This window comes from Anopheles funestus, chromosome 3RL, assembly GCF_943734845.2.
Source record: "Anopheles funestus chromosome 3RL, idAnoFuneDA-416_04, whole genome shotgun sequence".
Taxonomy (NCBI): Eukaryota; Metazoa; Arthropoda; class Insecta; order Diptera; family Culicidae; genus Anopheles; species Anopheles funestus.
Genome location: NC_064599.1, coordinates 28,626,959 through 28,650,568, shown reverse-complemented (window position 1 = coordinate 28,650,568; position 23,610 = coordinate 28,626,959). Strand labels below are relative to the sequence as shown.

The window sequence follows — 23,610 nt, the reverse complement described above, 5'->3', positions numbered from 1 at the left end:
ATTGGGCCCCAAGCCCCCTCTCTCTCTCTCTCTCTCTCTCTCTCTCTCTCTATACCAGGCATCCAACGTTCGCCTGTAAGAAGATTATCGGACAATATTAACATCAGCGGCAAATTAATTATACCTTCCGTCGAATTTCCGAAACATGTTACACTGTTGCCTCCCCGGGGCATGTGAAGTTACGGAAGACGTATGGTGGTCAAATTTTGTTGCAAAATGCTGCTAAATCTTCCCCAAACACCCCTTCCCCATCGGGCAGAATGTGGGTGTGTAGATAGGTAAGGGTTAGTTGAAAAAAAAATAAATATAGCAAAAACTTCTAGGAGAACCCCACACGGAAGAGTGGAAGCAGGCCAAAAGGGTTGTAGGAAGAAGCACACAAGCACCAAAAACCCGACTGACCGCACGGTAAGTGAAGCGAATGGTAAATGGTGGTTTGTCAGCAGGTTTTTTTCCCCTATATTTTTGCTGATGGGTTAAGAGAGACGACACATTGTTCGGCACTCGGAGATTTGATCCACGGCGGCGTCCCTCGGGCTTGCATTGTGTTTTGTTCTTGCGCTCCCACGCACAATTGTTCCCGATCGGGTGCTGTCAAGCGTGTGCTTGTACGCGATGGAGAAGGTTTAAAATTGTGGAGCAAAATCGGCTGAACCGAGATATCGTGTAACTATGGTGGTCTCTGGTACGGAGTACGATCGAATTTTGGTTCGGCTCAGAAGTGTTTTGTACGGAAGCGTAACATTGGAACTTGACTGATCATGTTCATGAAGGTTTGAAGGTTGCCATATTGGGGGGGTATTAAAGGGGTTTTTTTATGTATACCTTTCTTGAAGCCAGTATCTGACAGTATGGTTATCCGTTGCTTAAGGTCAAGGTAATTAGTTTGGGGAATGAAAAATCCCGAAAAAGAGTACACATGATTGACCGGCATTTTAGTGAACGAAAAATTGCCGAGAAGCTAAAGGTCGATCAGCAAACAGTTGCAAATCCCTTTCGCAAAGTTGGATTCATAAACAAAAGTTCAATGTTCTGGTGCTACACCAAAAATCAATATGGGATGGAATTTTCATCAGCAAAAGTCTCAGCCGATTACTAGAGATTGTCGACACACAGGACCAAAAGACTTCTATGACAGAGGCATTATCGGAAAATTCAATCTGCATTTACACACTTTTGCATGCGCTTTAAAATGTCAACGTTTTATGCAACAAAACACTGCATCATATCGATAAATCTGAATATATTTTAAAGTTTTTTTTCAGGAAAATACCTTGGCTAGTTTATAGGAGTTCTTAGTTGTTGTACAATATCGATATTCATTTTGTCGTTAATTTACGACTTAAGTGATCTTAGGCCATTCTAGGCGTCAGCAATGGACGTAATGTATCGAAGATCAGCTCCCTATAGTCTGGGAAGCCGTTTAAGTCTAAGTCTAGGAGTCGTTAACCAAAGATGGAAATGATTCGCATATTCATAATACTATTCTGGTTCATATTTTAGTCTTCACAGGGAAAAATACGGATGATTAGCCAAGTACAGCTTGTTCTGCAATGTTCGGTGAATCTTCAAATGGCAGCAGGTTTTTGAATTTTCAACCGTAAATTATACTGTTGAAAAATATGTTTTAATCTTAAAATATTCGTAATCAGAAAGTTCCATAAAAATTTCAATCATCAGAAAATGTCTTTTTTTTGCTGTTCTTTTTTTAAAGAGTCAAAACTGTCAATGTTTAGGAACTTGAGGATATTTGTTATTTATATACCATGCAGTTCTATAAAAAGTATTTATTACACCTCAACAATAGCAATCTGGCCATTAGATAAACATTTTCCCAATCCCCCTACCAAGTTGAGCGAAAAAAAAACTGATTTTCTTTTCAAACAGAACCGCACGTGCCATCTGCAAAACTTGGAATGTTCTTCCCCAAAAAACTTGCACTAAAAGTATTGCCGAAGAAAAAAATGGATAAGACGCGTTCGAAGATGCACGCACCGAAACGTCGGACGTACACCTTTCCTAACGAAGTAATCAAAGCTTCCGCAACCTCTGGCTTTAATCTTCGACAATTGTACGACTGTTTGTTTGGACGGCTGTCTAGCCGTCGGTCGATTAGCTGATGGGTTTGCTGATGTTTTGAGAATTGGCGGCCGTTTGCTGTTTGCCCCTTTTGGCAGTTTCCGCACCACACCACACTTGCCATTGCACACCGACAACGGATCGGGAATTCAAGGTTCGGTTTTGTTGGAAACCGCACCCTGCGTCGAATGTCTGCAGTAGCTGTGTACATGCTGACGAAATGGGGAAAAATTTAATCGAAAAAATAAAACGAAAATGTAAACTTCACAAAGAACCTCTCACCAGTTATCCAACGTTACCAAGAAAACATAATACTAAGTTTTTATTCCAACTCATTTAGTGGTGGTGATGTAGGTATAATAGTAATTATTTTTTCCAAGCAACCTTCAGTTTTACTGTTCACTTATAGCGTGCTAATTTATGTTTATAATTAAAACGTTTTTTTTATTTTTTTCCCTCTAGCGTATAGTTTAATTTCTGCATTTTTCAATTTTAAACGTTTTTAAGTAGAAAAATCACCTTCTAAGAAGAAGCAAAAAAAATATTCAACTAAAAATAAATGACAAATGTTTTGTATTTATTTTTGCTGCAAGGCAAACATATTTTGTAAAAGTGTAACAAGTCTGTTTAAAAACAGTAACACGGTCAACCAAAATAGTAAAAGCATTCAATGTTCGTAATGTGGCTGCATGTCCAAGGTGGGGTTAAAAATGTATTGTTTTTTTTTTTGGTAAAATTTTACAACAGAATGCTCACCTTGCTTCAGGCCTTCAATGTGTTTATGGCAAGGACCTTTAGTATGCATGCACGACCAAAGGAAAGCGTGTGAAATGCTTTCAATGTTTTAATTGTTTAACTCTCACAAGTTTTAAGATGATATATGTTTTTTTTGTTGAATTTCACTAAAATAAAATTAAAGTAAATTTTAAAAATGTTTCCACCATACAAACATACTCCGTCCAGTGTTGTGTATTTTTTGCTGTCCGATTGATTGAAGTGCAATTTTTCTAACCATGATTTTAAACAAATTCGACACAAATGCACTCACTACGATAAACATGCAGCTCTCTCAGGGCAGCTTTTGAAATGCTGTTACCACCTGAAAACGGAAGCGCCATGGGTAGTACTGCTAGAAGCACCCCACAGGTGGTCTTATGTGCGGTTGGCTATCAAAAAAATAAAAATTTCCCCCAAAACAGAAGGCTCTCACTTTCCGCCTTTTTTTCTTTCTTATTCGTAGCTATTGGGAAACGATCTATTAATCGACAAACGATCGGCTATAGACTAAGGCGGATGCCGCCACCACAGTTCGGGCAAACTTTGCGCGGGAAAATAAACAACCGGACACGAAAGGTGTGTATGTGTGCATGCGGCCTGTGGAAGAACTTTTCGTAGTTGGGAAGCGCTGAGTGAAGTGCATCTGGGATCTCCCGTCGGGTTAAAGGTAACATCGGCCAAACGGTCCCGCTGGATCCGTTTCCGGCGCTTTGGGTGCACGATTGATAGGTTTTCTTATTTCACCGTCCTGCAAATACAAAGGCACGGAATGCCGCCGTGTGCCGCCACAGCCAACGACTAAGAGGGTGTGCTAACGAATATGTTCCAGATGGATGTGCTGCTACGTTCGGTTCGGCCGTGTGACGTCAGAGCTGTCCGTTACATCTTGCGCAGAAGATGTAGATGCACGCAAATTGGAGGATTAAAATATTTACAAAGAAACTATATTTCTCACATTGAGGTACATTGAGATGTCATTCTTTGCATCCCGATTCCATGGGAACCTGAATGTTTTAATTGTTTGCCATACGCCCTCAACACTCAACGCGTTTAGCAAACGTTTAGTTTATGATCAGAGGCGTTTGAATAAGCAAACATCGTTCTACACAAACATTTTGGGTGTCACATACCCCAACAAAATGGCAACCGCGAAAGCAGATTCCGAAGAAAAGTCTTCCATATTTCAAACGTAAATAATAACGTCAACGTCGTATCGTCTCCAAATGTATGTGCAACTAAGTCGAATAAGCAAAATAAACAGCAGCGAGATTGCCTTTACCACCGATATGGATCAAATCTGTCTTGGTGGCGGTTTATTTCCAAATAGCGTTTTTTTCCTCATTCGCTGTTGCGCGCCTCCACGTCGAGAACGTGGAGAGTATTTGATGAGAAGAAGTTTTAACCATTTCCACCCCCAATTTGAATGCTCCTAAAGTTTTGCGCCGGCAAAATATGGCCACAAACAAAAAAAAACAAAAAGAAAGGAAGAAACGAATCGAACGCACGCGTTGATCATCGGTTAGTTGATTTGTCGCTAACATTGTAGCGACTTGACTTTGCTTACCAGTCGTTTGTCATCGGCATAAACTCGATCTTAATTTCATCCCCCACCCCACCAGTTGCTCTTCACCCGCAGCACGGTGAATGGCCGGAAACACAAACAAAACAAACAAGCGCGCAGGTTCAGTGGACGCGTTTGAAACAGTCACCAGTGGAAAAAAAGATCTTTTCCCATAAGCCACCGCTGAACGAAGAGTGAACGAAAGTGGTCAAAAAAAAAACCTGTCCTAAAGGTGTCAAAATTGCGTGCCAGGGAAGTTCATGCTGGGAAAGTGTGCTAGGAGCCGTTTCGATCATTCGCTTTTTTTCTCACCACCATTTTCTCGCACTCATTGCGATTGATGGTTTGTGAGCACGGTACAAGGTGAGAGTATGTTTTCACTCACTCTCGGTACTCACTCTCTCGTCAGAGCAAGGGCTCACACAAACACTCAGCTTTTCAGTGAGCTCACGCAGGGATTTTATGTTTCCTTTTCTCACAAACGCCACTCACGCATCTCACTTGGTGCTCATTTGGTTGTGGGGTTTTCCTCACATTTTCCGACAAAATCGCACTGCACGTTCAACCTCAAACCGTTACGGGTTTCTTCGCTCCCTATCCCTGCGATCGTACCCATAACGCGTTCGAGAACAAAACGAGTGCGGATCGTCCGCAGACAACACACGATGGGCAAAAATAAAAATTTCAACTCGAGAAAAAGATTTTATAATTAGTCAGCGAAGGCGAATGGGACCCGCGCGGGTGTTTCGTCGGCCGTACGAAAACTCGCAAGGCACGATCTACATTTTCCTTTACCCATGTCACGGTCCCCCCATTTCTGTCCCCTGGTGGGGGGCGGTGGAGGTGTAGGTGGACAAATGGTGGCACCCCCGGGGAGAGGGATGGTTTGTTCACGTAAAGTTTGTTTGCTCGTTTTGGGTGCACAACGTCTCACGCGGTCTTTGCGTCGCGTTCGGTTGGCTCAATCCATGGCTTAATTAATTGCCTTACAGGTTCGGTTGCGGTATGAAGTTGCAGTGGTTTGTTTGGAACTTTATGCGATTGAATTTGCTGTTTTCCGGAACGTATTCTGTAACGTTTTGCGCTGTCACAACAAACAAACTGGATGCTGGTAATCCGAACTGCTCCAGTTCTGTTTGGATTGTGTCGAGATGGTGATTATTTTTTTTTAAACCATCTTGTGAAAATTTGTTGCTATTCTTCAAGCTGTTCAGTACCTTTGTTTAGACCAATCGGTACCGACATACGCACGACTATCCATTGCGACCTAATGCGTAGCGTATACAGTCCATCCTTTAATAACCAGCCCGCAGTCCTGCACAACCGATCGATCTTCCGTGACCGTGCGGTCGCACAGAACCGGTGAGGACAGAGACAGCACCAGCGATCGTTTCCCATGGCCCTTTAGTTGAGCTGCGGACCAAAAGTTGACACAGAAGACCCCGTTAGTCGTGGCCCAACACTAGCTAGGGGCCTTTTTAGAGAGCGGCTTTACGTGCGATCCGTTCCTTCCCTTGAAAACGGGCTGACCGGCTGTTCGCATGATCAGACCGAAAGGGCAGCGCAAAAGGGACTGCAACAAAAACAGAAGCCCAAACGTCGCACGGAGTCTGGAAGCTGCGTAAGCCCCCAGTGTTTTGTGTGGCGCGACTGCACGAGACTTCGGTGAGACAGTGCGCATTGCGATTCAACACCAGCCGTATCCCCGTGTGTTCGGTTTGTGGATGGAGAAGTGTATGGAAACATGAAGCGAATAAACGAATTTTGATGCAATGGTAAAGTTTGATCTAATAAACAATTTAGCAATAACCGATAAAGTAGGGTAAAACCATAGAGACGCAACGTAAGAGATGGTAGTACGTGCTTGAAACGTATGTTTTTTGATGGAATTTAAAGTGTTCATCCATGAATGACCTCCATAGCATCTTGCTAAACTCTGGACTTTTCATAATACACGTTGGTGGATCGAATCCCAATCTCGATCAATCCACTTTCGCATTTTGCAGGTATGACATATAACTCTAGATAGTCGAAATCTTAGTAGATATGATTATGGGACATTCAAGAGTCTTAGACAATAGTCCAAACTATTAACTCTAACTAACTTCATCCTTTCTTGCTAAGCACAGGAAAAAAGTTTGTGAAATAAAATTTTATACTGTTAAGAGTTTATTCAATTTATTTCAAATGTACCACAATTGGGCAGGAATGTGTCTGTAAAAATAGTTAAATTGTCGTTATAGACAAGTTAAGTTCGTTTTTTTTTGTAGTTTTTGTAACATCTGTTATAGAATTCGTTTAAACCAATAATTGGGGATTATTTGATAATCTCTACGAAATCATTTTTTCATTATTCTAAAACCTTTTCCATCCACTAGCAAACGATGCGAATCAAACTGGAACCATAACAAAATCGACACTGAGCCCCACAGTTGTGTAGCATCAGCAGCAGCTACAGTAGTAGTTCCCTCTGGCCCGGGCCATATTCGGCAATCCGGGTAACCCCTCCGCTTCTCGCTTTCCCCATTGCTCTCCAATGCCACCTTGCGTTGCAATTCTTCGCCCCACCACTGCTTACGATGCGCTTCTTGCACGAAGCACAGCACTGCTAGCGGTGAACTTACCCACGGCCGCGGAACCCGGGAACTTATTATATGGTAAACGACAACATGCACCTGATATTCCACATTTGGTCGGTTAGGATTTACTGTGTACGTTTTTTTTTCTTTCTCCCGGTTCTGTTCCAGACCCAACTCCACACCCGCTACCACATCCCTTCTCCATTCCTTCAATCCAACTGCATTCGTGCGGCCATCCAAAAAGTATGAAACCGTTTCGTCTCGTTCGCCGCTAAAATGCATCCCACGTTGGTCGAGTGTGCAATCTTCACGATCTTATTCGTTCTTTCACTCTCTCTCTCTCTCTCTCTCTCTCTCTTTCTCTTTCTTTCTCTTCCGTGCCTTCTTCAACATGCCCAGTTCGTAGCGCGTTGCGTGCGCATCAGCCAAACGCTTCTTAGCGTATGTTTGTTTTTGATCGCTGTTCGTGTATGCGCGCGCTCTTCACGCGCAACATTAAGCACTTGGTCCAGCCATGGTCGCAATGTTTATAACGCGGTTAAAACAGACTGAAATCACACCGACCAAGTTAAAATATCTTACCAAGCAAAGATGAACAATCGAAAATTATGAACTGCTTCTAACAATCTAGTTTGACTCTTTCGCTCGTTTGACGATGCATCTGTTGTGCCATGATGTCGTCACCGTGCAATCGTGCAAACGACCCGTCCCAATGTTTCCCAGACCGGAAAATTTGTCTTTTGGGCAGATCGCATATGTCACGCACAAATCGATTATCTGATCGTTCTTTGAGGATCGCTGCGTACGAATCTCTCACTCCCATCGCCAATGATGGGAAAAAGGGCGAATTTTAATCGTTTGGATTGAAATAGACAAACAATGCTGGGATCGGGAGGGGGAAATGTCACTACAAAATGAAGCTATTACCCCGAGGAATATCTTCTCAAACCGAAGGGGGTCCAATGGATCAGAGGTACCGTTGTCCGTCCTTCACACGAGAGAAGCGGTACCAAATCTCGATCCCGAACTATCCTTATGAGTTCTTTTGAGTATGAGTGATTAGAGCCAGGAAAAAGCCAAAAGAATTCTGTATTCTGAGTAATTTATGAGTTCTGGATATTATATTGAGGATGTTTGTTCAAAGTTTGTATCAGAATTTTCAATCAAGGTAGTGAAGGTAATTTGATGCATCCCGGAAAATATATATAAAATATATATATATAAAATGTATGATATAATCACTTACCATAGTTAGGATTGACGCCCTGCAAAACTCCAACCTCCGAACGCTTGATTTTGCGAATCGGCTGACCGAGGATGGTGAAGTTGGTGTAGCCCATGTTGTTTGCCTTCAGAAACAGGAAGTACACCTTGCCCAGCTCGAGCTCCTCCCGCACGTAGCCCCGCTCGCGGAACTTCCCCCGAAAGATGTCACACTCGTTCGTGGTGGTCAGGTTGAACGGCAACCGGACGGTACGGCTGCGCTGTAGCCGTCCCTTTGGCGGCTGCTTGTGTACCGTCAATATTTCGAACGTAGCGGCAAAGGTGGGCCGCCGATCGCTCATCGATTTTACCTTCGCTTCACATACGATCGGCGCCTCAAATGCGAGTGTCGCCGGATCACGTGCGGAACAGTACCGGCGTGAACCGTTGCCACCGGTACCATTCCTTCGCTGCGGTCTTGCCGAATGCTGTTGGGTGCCGGTCGTCACCGATCGTACCCCGTAGCCACCGGTTGGCAGTGTGGAATCTCGCCGGTTGCGATTGCCGAGCGGATTTGCACCGCTTACCGTTCGCCAGCGTCTCCGGTGTATTCGGCGTCGTTCGCCTTTCAGACGCATCTGTGCGGCCCATTGCTGTTGCAACGATCGTTCCGCTACGGTAGCCTCCGGGCTACCGTTAATACTACTGCTGTCAGTGGATGACACCCCAATGGACGGAGCAGCCGCACCGGTATTCGCAGCGACAGCCGTACGGCCTGGTGCGAGCATTTGGTACAATTGGTTTGGTAAGTGCCGGCCTGGCTGTGGCTCGTTGTGGCTCAATTTGGTGTTGGCACTGTTGCGTCGCGGCATCTGCACTGCAGACACCTTTGAATTGGTGCGCCCCGGCTGCACCCAGGGAAGCTGACTCCCGCTGCTGGTAGTGTGACTCGGCAGGGGCAGTAGCGGTAGTGGGTGTGTTAGTGTACGGGTGGCATCGTATAACCGTGGTGGTATTGCACCGCCGGCCAAACTTTCCACCTGGTGCGCACCGTCCGCGGGTGTGCGACTACTAATGCTAGGCGTTGTTCTACTGCTATCACTAACATATCTACCACTACTGCTACTGCTGCTACTGCTAATGCTACTGGAGTGGCCACCGGTTGTGCCCTGGTAGCCGCTGCTATGGTACGGTGCCGGTGCCAGGTGCATCGTGGCAGCACTATCACACCGCGAGAACATCCAAACCAGAATTGCAAGCCATAGGTACATCAAACATTTTACTGGACTCCATTTGCGTAAGTACATGGCGTCTCGTCAGTGTGACTGGTATGTATTTTGTTTTGTGTTTTTAGCAAATAAACCTGCTGGGATCCTCGTGCTTTTTGGGGATCTCCCTGCAAGCTAGAACAGAGAACCGATCCACGATCGTTTTGATGGAGATATTTTTGTTTTTGAAGATTCCTTATATATCTAACGTATCCTTTATTGGGGGAAAGTTTCCGGCTATATGTCGCGATTATCCACTTGGTACACCTAGAAAACACTCTGCCAATGAATACTGTTGCCTGGCGGCTGAAAACCAACCCCGAAGAAGAAGCTGCGCCTTTTCGGACGTAGTGATTGCTCTAGTTGAACCTTTCCGCATGGAGTGCCTGGTGTCCCACAGCTGTCTACATCGTCTGCACGCACAAGGACGCAATTGGAAAACGTACACTACGAATCTTCTAATGCACTCGCATCGATTACGTACCAACGGTTTCTAGGGTGCCTCCCGATATCTTGGACTGGCACGGATTTTGGGCAATAATTTAAACTTCTTCGCTGATCGGTAATGACACATGTCAGTTGATTTCTTCATGGTTTTTTTGCTGCTCTCGTTTCACACGCACACTAATTCTTCGGCACTTCTCGTATCGGCAACGGTTTAGAAAACACACCCAGAAGGAACTGGTACGGAAAACCTGAATGCCGCAAATCAAAAGCACCACATGCACGTTCACGGTTGTAAAAGTGAATTTTCCGAACGAAGACAAAACAAATACACTTTTACACACGCACACACACACACCTACACTGACCCGCGGAAGGACGAGTTGTATACACACACGCACTTTATTTTTTTTTTTTGCTCAGCACGCACGATGCTGCTCGATCGTGGCACTATCTATGACAGGTCGATTTGACATTGGCACAATTGCTCGATCTTTCATTCTGCTATGGATCGGCATTATTAAGCGTGGAACGGATCTTCACCACCGACAGAACTGTTTCACTACGGTAAAATTTTTCACTAATGTCGTCGTTAAACTTTTTCAACGCTGCAACTTTAGATGCACGAAACACTGTTTCACACTTTTGGTTTAAATTTTTACTACGATTTGAGTTATTTTAATTTTTCTTTTTTGTATTTCTTTTCTACACAAAACACAGAAAGACACGTTGAAACACGTTGTTTTACTAGGGGGTGCGATTCTAGGAGAAAGTATCTTGTGTGGGATGGATTGGGATTATTTGTATATAATCACCAAGCTCGTTCGAAGATCCACTAGTCGTGAAATCCTGTGAAGTAAAGGAATAAATTCAGTATTAGAAAAAGACATAAAAATAACAAAAACAATCGTCCCATAAAGGTAAATAAATTTAAAATAATTAGTTAAAGACACTCACACATTCCGTAATCAAATATTGTGTAAACAATTCACGATAGCAAAATTATTTCTGTTCACTGTGTTCTATCAGGAAACACCACTTTTCCGTCGGTGGTGAAACGTTTTGTTTTGGGACGCTACCCTCAAACCGTTCGTGATCGTGTTGAGCAACCGATTTGTAAAGACAGTTTTCACCCCGAGCCCTGCCACTTTATAGTCCGATCGCAATTCATATACACCGATGCCTGGTGCGATTTAAACTCGCATGCTCCCCCGAAACCACCTTCCATCCCACGATGGGTTGCAATTGCTCTTGATCTTGATGATCGGCGATCGGGCAATGGGGGGCGCACACCCTCTATCTGTAAACACGATCTCAGCGTATGTTAACGCTTACCTACGACCATTTCTTCGCATAATAACAAGCAAATTGCGGGAAGCATGTAGAACGTTAACATTAGTTTCGCTTTCGATACAGTTTACGCGTGTTCGCTCCTTGCGCGCTCTCGCAGGTGTGGTCGCAACAAATAAATTGTTGCCGGAAAACCCCGTTTCCCGTGGGTATGGCTTTTCCCTTCTTTTATTTTAACAATATCGGAATAAGCAATACCCACCCACACCGAGGCCCCCATCCACGATATTACCAGCGGAACGTAAACAAATATGCGGATGTCGCCATAAGTGGGACGGGATGAAAAACTATCCGATCTACACCTTATACGCGTACAAATTTGTTTCCTCGCCCTCCGACCACACGTGCCCTTAGTGGTGATTTGTTTCCCACGAGCAATCGAAATGTAGCCGGATTTTCCCCGACCGGAGCACATCATGCGCATACGCAAATAGCATCTTCTCCATCTCCAACTGCATCGGTGTTACGTGCGTTACAAAACTAACTAATGCAAATGTACTGGCGTCTGTGTGACCATGCACGTCTTGCCGTTATCGGGGCCGTCTAATTAGCGCTGTTAATAAATGAGGAAAAATTACCACTTAATGTAGCGCGGTGTGCACGTTGGACAGACAGGGATTTTCCCGGGTGTTTAGCAGCAAAAAAAAAAAACAGGTACTTACATCCATTACACGTCTAATGATCGGGTTCGGGTGCATTGACGTGTGGTTTTCAATTTGTGTTAATTGTTGTTTTGGTTTTGTTTGTTCTTTTTTTGGCTTCTTTGCCACTTTGCATTATGTTTTGGAGGTTTTTGCTATTTTCTTCCAATAGACACGAAGTGCACTTGCGTACGTAATCTTTCCACGGTCTTGAGTCCGCTGGTTGTGACTTATGTTCTAAGTTAACCCTTGCATGTACAGTTGATTTTATGCGAGTATTTTATTCGAACATAAATGGAGCAGCCCAGTGGTTTAACAGTAATGGGAATTGTGTTTTTATTCCGCAGATTATGTAGCAAATATTATTCCCCTCCTTGTATACATATCGACTAGTTTCAAACCTATTAATTTTTTATAGAAGAGATTTGATTTTAATATTTAACCATTGGCAACTCGTAATAGAAGATTTCCTTCTAAGGCTTTGCAGTTCACGGAAATTTGGTTGAAATTCGATGATATTTGCAATACCACCCAAACTGCAAGCTTATTTTTGTATAAACCTTTTTTAGACCTGTATTATGGTTCATCTTCAGTTTCTGTACCATTATATTTTTGAAATAATTACATATAATTTTAATGATTTTCAACCAAAACGAATGGTTTTAGGTTTCCATCCATACCTAACATATTATATTTAAAATATTTATTTTACTCAGTGTTAATAATTTATTCTTAATTAATGCATTTTCCCCATTCTGTCTCCAACCGTCGTTAGAATCGGACGCATGTTTTGCACGCTCCGTAACAGAAAGCTAACAGATACCGAAGGCCGAAGGGTCATTGCCTGTCCGTGTCAAGGTGCTATCGATGACAAGCAGTAGTAGTGTTGTGCGCCGAATAATAGTGTGTAAAGTGTAATAGTGCGTACGAGCGTAGCGTACCAGCTACCTGTGTAGCATCGTGCTGTGCTTACTATTACCCCACTCCTCTGTTGTGCGTTCTGCTCTGTCTCGCTTACTCGTAGGTAAGTCGAAAAGTTTGTCAGTTTTTTGTCTTTACTCTCCAAAAAAATTTTTATTTTAGTAAATAAAATAAAAATTATAAAAATCCTCTCTTCCGATCTCTTTGGCCAGTGTGGCCGGGATGGAAGTCGAAGGGACTTCCTCCAATGACGGGTTCACCCCGGTTGGTAGCAAAAAAAGAAAGTCGGAGGTCCAGCAGGATCCAATGGTTTCACCCAAATCTGTTGTGTCTGGTGTCCTGACGTCCCCGGATGGTGGGCAGAGGAGCCGCAGTTACCCGATCTCGCATCGGGGTGAATATCGGGTGTTCATGATGCCCGGTAAAAAAGAACTGGACTTGTTAGGAATAACAAAGTCCTTACATAAGAAGTATTCGGCAGTGACGGACGTACTTCGCGTCCGCACAAATAGAATCCGGGTCGTCGTAAACGACCGAGTTCAGGCGAACGCCATTGCGGCCGATCCTGTCTACACGGAGAACTACCGGGTGTATATTCCTGGTAGTGTGGTTGAAGTAGCGGGTGTGGTAGAGGATCTTGACATCCCCTCCGAGGAACTCCTAAAATACGGAATGGGTGGGTTCAGTTCCTGTGCAACACCAGCGGTGAAAGTCACGGAGGTCAAACCTATATACACTTCTTCCATCGTAAATGGAAAGAAGGTGTATAAGGAGACCCGCTCCAAACGTGTTACTTTCGAGGGAACCATACTACCGGGTTATATCGTGTATGAAGGACTACGCGTCCCGATTGCAAGACCCTTTATCTCCAGGGTTCCCACCTGCGAGAAATGTAGCCAGATCGGACACTCGAAAGATTTCTGCAGCAATAGAGTAAGATGTTTCAAGTGCCATGGGCAGCACTTGTCTTCGGAATGCACCGCAGCGCCATTCAAATGCGCTCAGTGCAACCAGCACTGGCATGATCTCAAGTCATGCCCGGTGTACAAGAGGACACAAGCTGAGCTTAAAAAAGCCCAATATCAGCTGGCACGTGGCTCTTATGCTTCAGTTCTGATGGGTGGCCTTTCAAGCGAAAACGCATATGGCCTTCTGAATGAGGAGGTAATTCTCCCCAGTTCGGAACCAGTGCGCCCAACAGTTTCGGAGGTGGTAGTGAGAGTGAAGAGGAAGGTGACTCGTCGTCGCAGGAAGGCCCCTAAGAAGGCTACACCTCCCACGGAGAAAAATGCTTCTTCTAAAAAACAGAAGAAAAATTCTCCCTCCACGGCAACCCCTCGTCTTGCCAGTGCCCCTCGTCGATCAGCCCATTGTAATCCCCGTCAAGACGAGACACTTCCTTCCCGTCCAATCCCCATCCCAGCATCCAATTCCCGACCCAAGCTACAGCAAAAGCTGAGGGCTCGTCGTCAGGCCCTACAAGAATCGATCTCCTTGTCGAGTCTAATCGATTCATTGATTTCAGCATTGGGTTTCCCAGAGCCGCTGAAAAGCATCATAAAAATGGCGCGACCTTTAATACAAGGTGCCCTACAGCAGTGGCTTGGGCAATGGCCCGCTCTGAGTACGTTAGTACAATTGGATAAATAATTTTCCAATGGCTAACATACTCCAATGGAATTGTAGAAGTTTTTTAGGAAAAATCGACCTTTTTAAAACCATAGTCGGCAAACACAAAACAGATGTGTTTGCCGTCTCCGAAACCTGGCTTACCCCAGATAAAAATGTCACCTTCCACGGATATAACATCATCCGTCAAGATCGAATTTCTACAGGTAGGGATAGTCGTGGTGGTGGTGTGTTGATTGGTGTCCGGAGAAACTTATCTTTCTTTCGGATACCCCTCCCCCCACTACAGGTCATTGAATGTGTCGCAATACAGGCAAAGCTAGGCGATCTTGATTTATCTTTTGCATCTGTGTATATCCCCCCGGAAGCCGGGATTGAAATAGAGAAGATCACAAGGGATCTTGAAAATATAGCAACGGCTGTAAAAACGCCCTTTTTTGTCCTAGGAGATTTTAACTCTCACGGGCACGACTGGGGATGCACCAAAGACGACATACGTGCTCCAGTCATTAGGGACTTTTGCGACAAACATAGCTTGACAATATTAAACTCCGGTGAAGCTACTAGGGTTTCAGGGCCTATGGCGCGTGAAAGTGCAATAGACCTGTCTCTTTGTTCAGTGTCGCTTGCTCTGGATACTACGTGGAAGGTTATCCAGGACCCCAATGGCAGCGATCACTTGCCGATTGAAATGGTCATCACCGGGAGGAATTGTCTGGTTGATGGTGCTCCTGTCAAATACGACCAGACAAGGAACATCAACTGGACGAGATACAGCGAACTAATGTCAGCTTCACTGCCATCTGTAACTCCCAGTTTTGATCCATTAGTGGAATATAAAAACCTCGTTGAGTGTATAAACGAGTGTGCCCTCGCTGCCCAAACAAGGGGACTCCACCAAGTAAGGTCCTTTAGCAAACCTCCTACTCCTTGGTGGGACAGAGACTGCCAAGCGGCATTCGTAGCGAAGAGGAAGGCTTTCGGCCAATATAGACGCCATGGTTCCAGTGTTCTATACGAACGGTATAAAGCATTGGAACGAACATGCAGAAATCTGCTTAAAGCAAAAAAAAGAGGCTTTTGGCGGAAATATGTCGAAAGCCTCTCGCCTTCCACTTCGCTTCGTTCGCTGTGGAACATGGGTAAAAGGATGCGAAACAGAACTACCACCAATGAGAGCGAAAAATTTTCGGGAGACTGGCTCTTTAAATTTGCTGAAAGAGTCTGTCCAGATTTCGTTCCTGCGCAAAAATTTGAACAACATGCGCCTAGCAGTGATCCTAGCATGGACTCACCTTTCACTATGGTCGAGCTCTCCCTAGCTCTTCTTTCTTGTAAAAATTCTTCTCCAGGTCTGGATAATGTTACGAGCAAATTGCTTCAAAACATCCCAGACGTGGCGAAGAAACGATTATTGAGCATGTTCAACAAGATGTTGGAACTCAATGTCGTACCGCAAGAATGGAGAGAGGTGAAAGTTGTCGCTATTTTGAAGCCTGGCAAACCGGCATCAGAGCACGGGTCATATAGACCTATATCTTTGCTTTCGTGCTTGCGCAAACTACTCGAGAGGATGATTCTTTTTCGTCTGGACAACTGGCTGGAAACCAATGGCCTTTTGTCCCGTACCCAGTTTGGTTTTCGCAAAGGTATGGGTACAAACGATTGTTTAGCGCTCCTTGTTACAGAAATAGAGTTGGCACATACTCGAAAAGAGATGTTGGCCTCTGTATTTCTAGATATCAAAGGGGCATTTGACTCAGTGTCTATAAATATACTGGGTCAAAAACTTCAAAACGCGGGGTTAAGTCCAAAGTTGAACACTTACCTTTGCAACCTCCTTTCCGAAAAGGCAATGAATTTCAATAATGGTCTGGTTCAAACAAGACGGATCAGTTTCTTTGGACTTCCACAAGGGTCCTGTTTGAGCCCCATTTTGTACAATTTTTATGTCAACGACATAGATTCTTGCCTGGCGCCAAATTGCACCTTAAGGCAATTGGCAGACGACGGTGTTGTCTCAGTCGCTAGCAACGACATCGTAGGTCTCCAAAGTCCTTTGCAAATCACGCTTGATAATTTACAAGTGTGGGCAAACAACCTAGGTATCGAGTTTTCTCCAGAGAAAACTGAAATGCTTGTTTTTTCGTATCATTACGATACTCCAAAAAATAGGCTTGCCAACCTTTACAAACCTAACTTTGACATATTTTTATATGGAAAGAAAATATCAATTGCCCAAACTTTCAGATACCTAGGCGTTTGGTTTGACAGCAAAAATGTGTGGAGGTCACATGTAGAACAACTGGCAATAAAGTGTGCCAAAAGAATCAACTTCCTCCGAACAGTCACAGGTTTCTGGTGGGGTGCACACCCACTAGATCTCCTGCGGCTGTATAAGACAACGATCCTATCCGTCTTGGAATACGGATGCATCTGCTTCCATTGGGCAGCCAAGACGCATATACTAAAACTGGAACGTATTCAATATCGTTGTCTTAGAATTGCGCTGGGCAGTATGAAGTCCACTCATACAATGTCCTTAGAAGTGATGTCTGGAGTGATGCCGCTGAAACTAAGATTTTTGCAACTGTCGCTTCGCCTTTTATTACGTTCCACAGTATCTAATCCCCTAGTGATTGATAATTTCAAATCGCTACAAGAGGCAGGGTCTAAAAGCAAAATCATGAAAGTGTATCATGATTTTGTTTCTTTACAGGCAAACCCTAGCGCCACAAGAGCAATTAACTGCGCCAGTTTACCGGAGTCCTACAATTCCCTTTTAGTAATCGACACCTCGATGAGGGAGGAAACGAAGAACATACCAGATGATCTTCGCTGGAGGACAATTCCCAGCATTTTTGTGGACAAGTATGGCCAACCAAAAAATAATCAATACTTTACTGACGGATCCTTTTCGGAAGTGGGCACGGGTTTTGGTGTATTCAACACATGCACCGAAGCTTTCCACAAGCTTAGACAGCCATGCTCAATCTATGTAGCTGAGCTGGCTGCTATTTTTTATGCACTTATATTAATAAGCGCGAGTTCTCCAGATGAATATTTCATATTCACCGACAGTCTCAGTGCTGTCGAAGCATTGAAATCCGTTGAGGCTATAAAGAGCTCTGATTATTTCATCCGAAAAATCTTGGAGATACTAAGCTCTCTGTTTAACAAAGCGTTTCGTATATCGCTTATTTGGCTGCCTGCTCATTGCGGTATCCCCGGAAATGAAAAGGCAGATCTATTGGCCAAACGAGGTGCCTCTGAGGGCAGCTTTCTTGAGAGATCGATTCCACCTCACGAGTTTCTTCGCACCCCACATCAACTTTGCATGGCACGTTGGCAGAGCATGTGGGATGACGATGACCTCGGGAGGTTCCTGTATTCAATCTCACCACAGGTATCCCTGCGTCCCTGGTTTTACAGGCTTCCGGTAGGTCGTGCATTCATTCGTATGATGTCTAGACTTATGTCGAACCATTATGCAATGAATGCGCACCTTCAACGTATAGGCATATCCCACTCCAAGGTTTGTAGCTGCGGCGTTGGATTCCACGACATCGACCACATCCTCTGGTCATGTGGGGAATTTGATGCCGCAAGACCCGGACTTCTAACAGCCGTTCGGGCATCAGGAAGAACCCCTGCTGTGCCGATGCGCGACATTCTGGGTCAGAAGGACTACGTGTACGCACGGATTCTTTTCGGCTTCGCCAAAGAGATCGGAATTACCCTGTGATTCCTTCCTGCTTTCCCATCCTGTAGATAGTACGCACTATCGTCTTCATAACTGTTTCTGTGTGCTGTATTACTATATGTTTCCATGTCTGTACCCCAGTAGTTTGTGCTATTGTTGTTTGTCGCTGATAGCTCTAAGACATTTTGACAGATTAGCAATAAACAAACTGGTCAACCAACCCTGGATCCAGAAGGTTGGACAGAATGGAGAAGATACCAGAACTGCGCCGGGTTACATGGAATCCATCAACAGAGCTATGGGCACGAAGCAAAATAACGAAGCAAAACGAATCAAAGGGAACCAAATGGTCAAAACGAACTTCGTCCTCGTGATTCCTGATGATCTCCAACATAAAAATCCGTTTCTCGCAGCACAACACTGCATATGTACGCCGCAACATTTACTTATTACCGAGTTCACCCGGGATATGGTGCAACCGTAGAATAAGGGAAGGAAATGTCCCTTATTCATATAACTATAAGTAGCGATACAATGTTAGATAATAAGGATAGTCTCTAAGATATACGGCCTGGCCGTCCCTACGCTAATAAATAAATAAATAATGCATTTTCCTCTTGAAGGTTAAAATTTTCCTCTCTCAACCTTCCCTCTTTAGACAACGTTTTTGGCAACTCTCTCGATGCAATTTTTCCTACCGTAACTATACCATCCTGCCTTTCCCTTTCTTTCACTCATCTTCGCCATCAACGGCATATCGGGCGATGATCCGCAAATCCGATCGCAGTCCCTTACCGGGCGGCATGATTATTCACCTTCAGGTTTGCATTTTCACGCCTCACCATCGGGTTTTTGGGCAGGGTGTGAGTCATCCGCACTAGCGTCTGTCTGGTGCGACAAGCTCATTCTCATTCTTCACCATTTGCCCGAAATGGTTTCGGGAAACTGTCGCCAATACAAACAGATCAGCGCAACAGATCCGGCAGCCACACGCATACGGCCAGCTCTTTTTTTTTTGCGTCCACTTTTTCAAACACCCGAACGAGGCCATAGAACCTTCGGTTAGCTGCTACCCGCAATTCGTATGTCGCAAAACCTTCCCAACCTCACCGCGCGCTGTACCGCGGCATTGCCAGCATCACTCAAGCTGACTTTAATTGATGAGTGTCGGCTACGAAACCGCGCCGGTGTGCGGAGGCGATGTTGAACCAGCCAAAGCACAACCTGATGACTTTTTCTCACGTCGTTCCGTCCTTTCCCCTCCCTCTTCCCTTTTCTTCCCTTCCATCCCTCTATCATCAAAGCAAACGATAGACGTATGTGTGATACACATACAAACCAAAAAAAAACAAGTGATTCGGAGATGTCGCCGGTGAAAAATCGCCGTCAGCTTCGCTCGCGCCGTTTGCCAATGCGCTCGAGACTTTCTGGCAAGTGGCGCAATACACTTTGATGGCACCCCAATTTCTCGACGCTACGATGAAGCCGAAAAAGACGACTAAAACACACACACACACACACACATGCATCACAGGGGAACGTTTAAAGAAATGGTGGAGGAAAAAAAGGAAAGAAAATCATTGCATAGGGAAAAATCGCGATCGGTGCAGACATTCAGTCACACTCGGTTGTGTGACATCGGACACGGTGTGTTTTTTTCTTAATTCATTTTTCCCCGGCTTTATTTGTCACCTTACCGTGGGTTTTTATTTTTCGTTGTTTCCTTAGCTGGTTATATTTTTCACGGTTTCAATGGTCTTGCGAGGTCGCGAGTTTGTTAGGATTTTTGGTGCCGCTCTTGGGGTTTTTGCCATAGGTACACGGAAAGCAACAGGCAGTGAGTATATTTTGCAGCAGGAGAAAGATATTAAAATATTGGCCGGCCTAGTTATCGGCCCCGACCCGTGGCGGCAAGAAAATCCGCACCAGGCCATATGTCGTGGAAAGGAAAATCTGAAAGTTTCGATTTTACGCAAAGATAAACACCATTTTTCCCACAACGGTCGTTGGGTGCCGCTTGGCCTAATTTGTTTTATTTATTTTTTTTGTATTTTGTAAGAGTGTGTGTTTTTTATTTTATAAACCGAGTGCAGCCATTTAAAAAATGGCAGTAAAAGTGTGTGTTGTCAGCAGCTGCTTTTACATTTAACGATGGTGTGGCTTGATTTGTTCCTGACCCATTTTTGCAATGATAAACCAAACAATTTCGTACTCAAATATAATTTTTTTTTGGTTGCTGAAGGTTAGATAAAAAATGCGAGTGAAGGAAGATGATAAACACAAGATTATGTTACATGATTGGCAAACAGAATGAACACCATTTTTATCGATTAGCTGTAGCAACCAATTAATTAAATTAACTCATTACGAAGCACACCTCAGGCAATGGTCGTGCGTTGTCGTTTTGGCACACCTCTAGCTGTAGCCAGGACATTAGCAGCAGGTTGGCATAAAGCGCTGATGGAAATGGAGCATTATTCTTTCGACCTTACCAACCTTTTTGCAAACGATGGTGAGCAGAAAGCAAACAAAATATATTTAACCTTATTTATGAGCTGCTATACGGTGTCCTTCTATTAGTGTTATTGCTTCTTCTTAGAAAAGAGTTTTCAAAATTTGCATGCAAAAAAGCACAACGACTGTAAACCAGGTACATCTCCCCAAACGGACGAGACGCACCCAGATAATATACACACAGACCACTCACTCGACGATGATTGCTGTCTGTACACGTGCCAAAGGATGTTGGCACCGGTGGGTTCGCCGGAAGGGGTCTGCCCGATCGAGGTCTGCTGTCCGTGGAGGATTCAGACACGCAACCAACAACGAAAAAAACTCCCGTCACCATGTCTGCTGATCGAGGTGTTTGCCCTCTAAAAGCTAACTCCTCCAAAGGTCAGGCTCGTGTTCGTTCTCGCAACGCCCACATCGAACATTCGGTTTGGTTGGTGGAGCGGATATTTGTTGCGAATTATATCACGCACCGAAATTTTTGCGACGCGTGACAACATTTTCGGTCGATTGGTGAAGGAACGAAAAAACAAAATGAATGATGAGCGCGGGCGAGATTGAGAGGATGGAGGTAGGGCGACTCAAAAGCATGATGATGACAATCGTGAGTTGTCGGTCGGTTTGGTGGTTGCAGTTTCGCGTTACGCAACTGCCAAAGTGGTGGGAAAATGGCAAACAGACAAGAAGCATTACATTCGAACGGTTGAGTGATGCAGCGCCACCGTACGGTTAGAATGGGTTTTTGTTTGAAGTTGATCTGCTTGCCGACACAAAACTCGCAGGATGAGATCATGGAGGGGGTGGGGGGGATGCAGATCAGCTGCAGGGCTGGTGCACATGTGCAAAAAAAGGGTTTTGCATCGAAGAAATGTTTATTACGTGACGGGCAATCGCTCGAAGCGTTTATTATTTACGCTTAGTGATAAATGATTTGTTTAATTATTTCTTTATTATGTCTGTTAAAATTTTTGGTGTGTCTTCATAATTTTTTTCCATCATTTTTTGCGAATACTTCGATTTAAATGTTTATATAAGTATAAAATAATATTTCAAATTTCAAATTTATTTTCAATTTTTACGAGTTAAATGACGAAAGAGTCAAATGACACTTTTGTGAATTATTTAACTCAAAATTTTTAGTTGACATTGTTAAAAAGTGATAAAGGTGGGTGCAGTTTTTTAATTATTCTCAAATTGAAGTGGAATGCGTTCGGGTAAATTTATAATTTATTCTAAATTAAATTGATTCTGTTAAAGGTTTTACGATTGGCACAACTATCATGTTGAAAATCTTTGAACAGAATTGAAAATTAAGCGCTGAAAGATACCACTTGTGAAACGTTCCACTTCAACTTGAAAAGAATCCAGAATTAATCATTCCTATTAGCATATCCCGGTGACTAACCATACATCATAAATTTGTACATAAAATTAGATAAATATGAATAATAGGTAAATAATAAAACATAAAAAAATAATTTAATGTCAAATAGACATGTTTTTGGTGGAAATTTCCCGTTCTATTTCTCTCACGGAAATAAATTCCCCCAAGTGGCTCCATTTTTTTCACACTTCCCTACAATCACTCAAACGTTCCATTCTTACTGGATGGATCTTTTCGTCCAGCGATCCTTTGCAACCAGATGAAACCCACATTACACATCCCTGCGGTAATACGTCCGTGGGGAAATGAAATTAGAAAGAATAAAGTGGAAAAAATAAAACTCGTCCCCGTGTCCCCGTGGGTAGAGCGAACTAGAAAACCAACCAAACTTCAAATCCAGTGAACCGCGAACTGATGACGTTTCATTCGTTGCCGGGTTCGGAGGGTACAAGCTCATCATATGATGGTTTTTATCTTTCATCGTTGATCGCAAGACGGTGGCGCAACGGTAGATGTAAATGTGCATAAGTATGCACACCGATGCAGGCGCTACTGTAAGCCGCCTAACCGAGAACCCATCAAAAAGGTCACGCGCTCAGTCAGCTTATTCTGTTTTTCGTCCTTTTTTGTTGTTGTTGTTTTGTTTCGCTTTACATTTCGTCACATGAAATTTGTTTTTCCTTTCCGCTTGTGAGTTGGTAGCGTTGATACATTTCATTTGCTTCCTGTGTGTCTTCCTTTTTTTGGTTGTTGGTAAGAAAATGTACCACAGCGAACTGTTCGGTTTATTTCCTTCGTATGGTATGGGAAACCGTGTACGCAAAGGACGACAACAAAAAGGACGTAAAAATAAACGTTCACGAGGTTTTAATAGTTGCGCTTCGGCGCTTGCTGTTGTTTGTATGTAACAAATTTTATGCGCCGCCTGCAACCGGGACTCATTTTACCGCATTTTTTTAATAATTTTTTAATGTCGATCGGTAAAAGCTGTTTTAGGGCACATTAGGTACCAGACTGAAAGATCGTTAGAATCTGGTTCTGGAACATTTGAACACGATTTATTAAGATGAAAAAACGATTTGGTTTTGTTGAGATTATGTTAACATATTATTGTCTTTGCTTATTATAAAATAACATTAATTAAGAAAATGTTAGATTACGTTTTTAATTACTAAATGTTACTTGAATTTCATTATGAATTGATTATTCAACGCAAATATCGTCATACGGTATCATAGGATAAGCTTTAAATGTATGTAATAATAACTTTTTTACATGAGACAATACGGCTCCAATATTTAAATATAAATAAAAATTGTTTTACATCATCACTTATCATGCAACAACAAAAAACTAAGAACAAAGTTTAGTTAAAAATATGTTAAATATTTTCAAATGTTCGTAATTATTTTTGATTAATTTTTTTTATAAAATATTAAAACTGTCTATTATATGCCTTTAAAACATAATGCATTTTTAATCTCTCATTTTGGCACCTAAAAGCAATGCTGCTTTGGAGAAACGTCCGTAATATGGTCGCGATTTGCTGACGATTATGGC

General features: G+C 43.5%; 1 protein-coding gene across 12 annotated transcripts in view; it reads right to left on the bottom strand.

The window, feature by feature from the left end:
* Positions 1-23,610, bottom strand: part of LOC125768550 (protein vein) — a 115,884-nt gene that overhangs the window by 18,664 nt on the left and 73,610 nt on the right. For 9 of the 12 annotated variants that reach the window (XR_007418919.1, XM_049436360.1, XM_049436365.1 and 6 more), the window contains one exon: positions 8,243-10,760. Coding sequence is in view for 11 of the 12 variants with exons in the window: in XM_049436360.1 (XP_049292317.1) it covers positions 8,243-9,506 (1,264 nt within the window). In the remaining variant the exon portion in view is untranslated. Of the gene's footprint in view, positions 1-8,242; positions 10,761-10,868; positions 11,479-23,610 lie in introns of those variants that run through there. The other 3 variants (XM_049436368.1, XM_049436367.1, XM_049436366.1) reach the window with 2 other exon arrangements.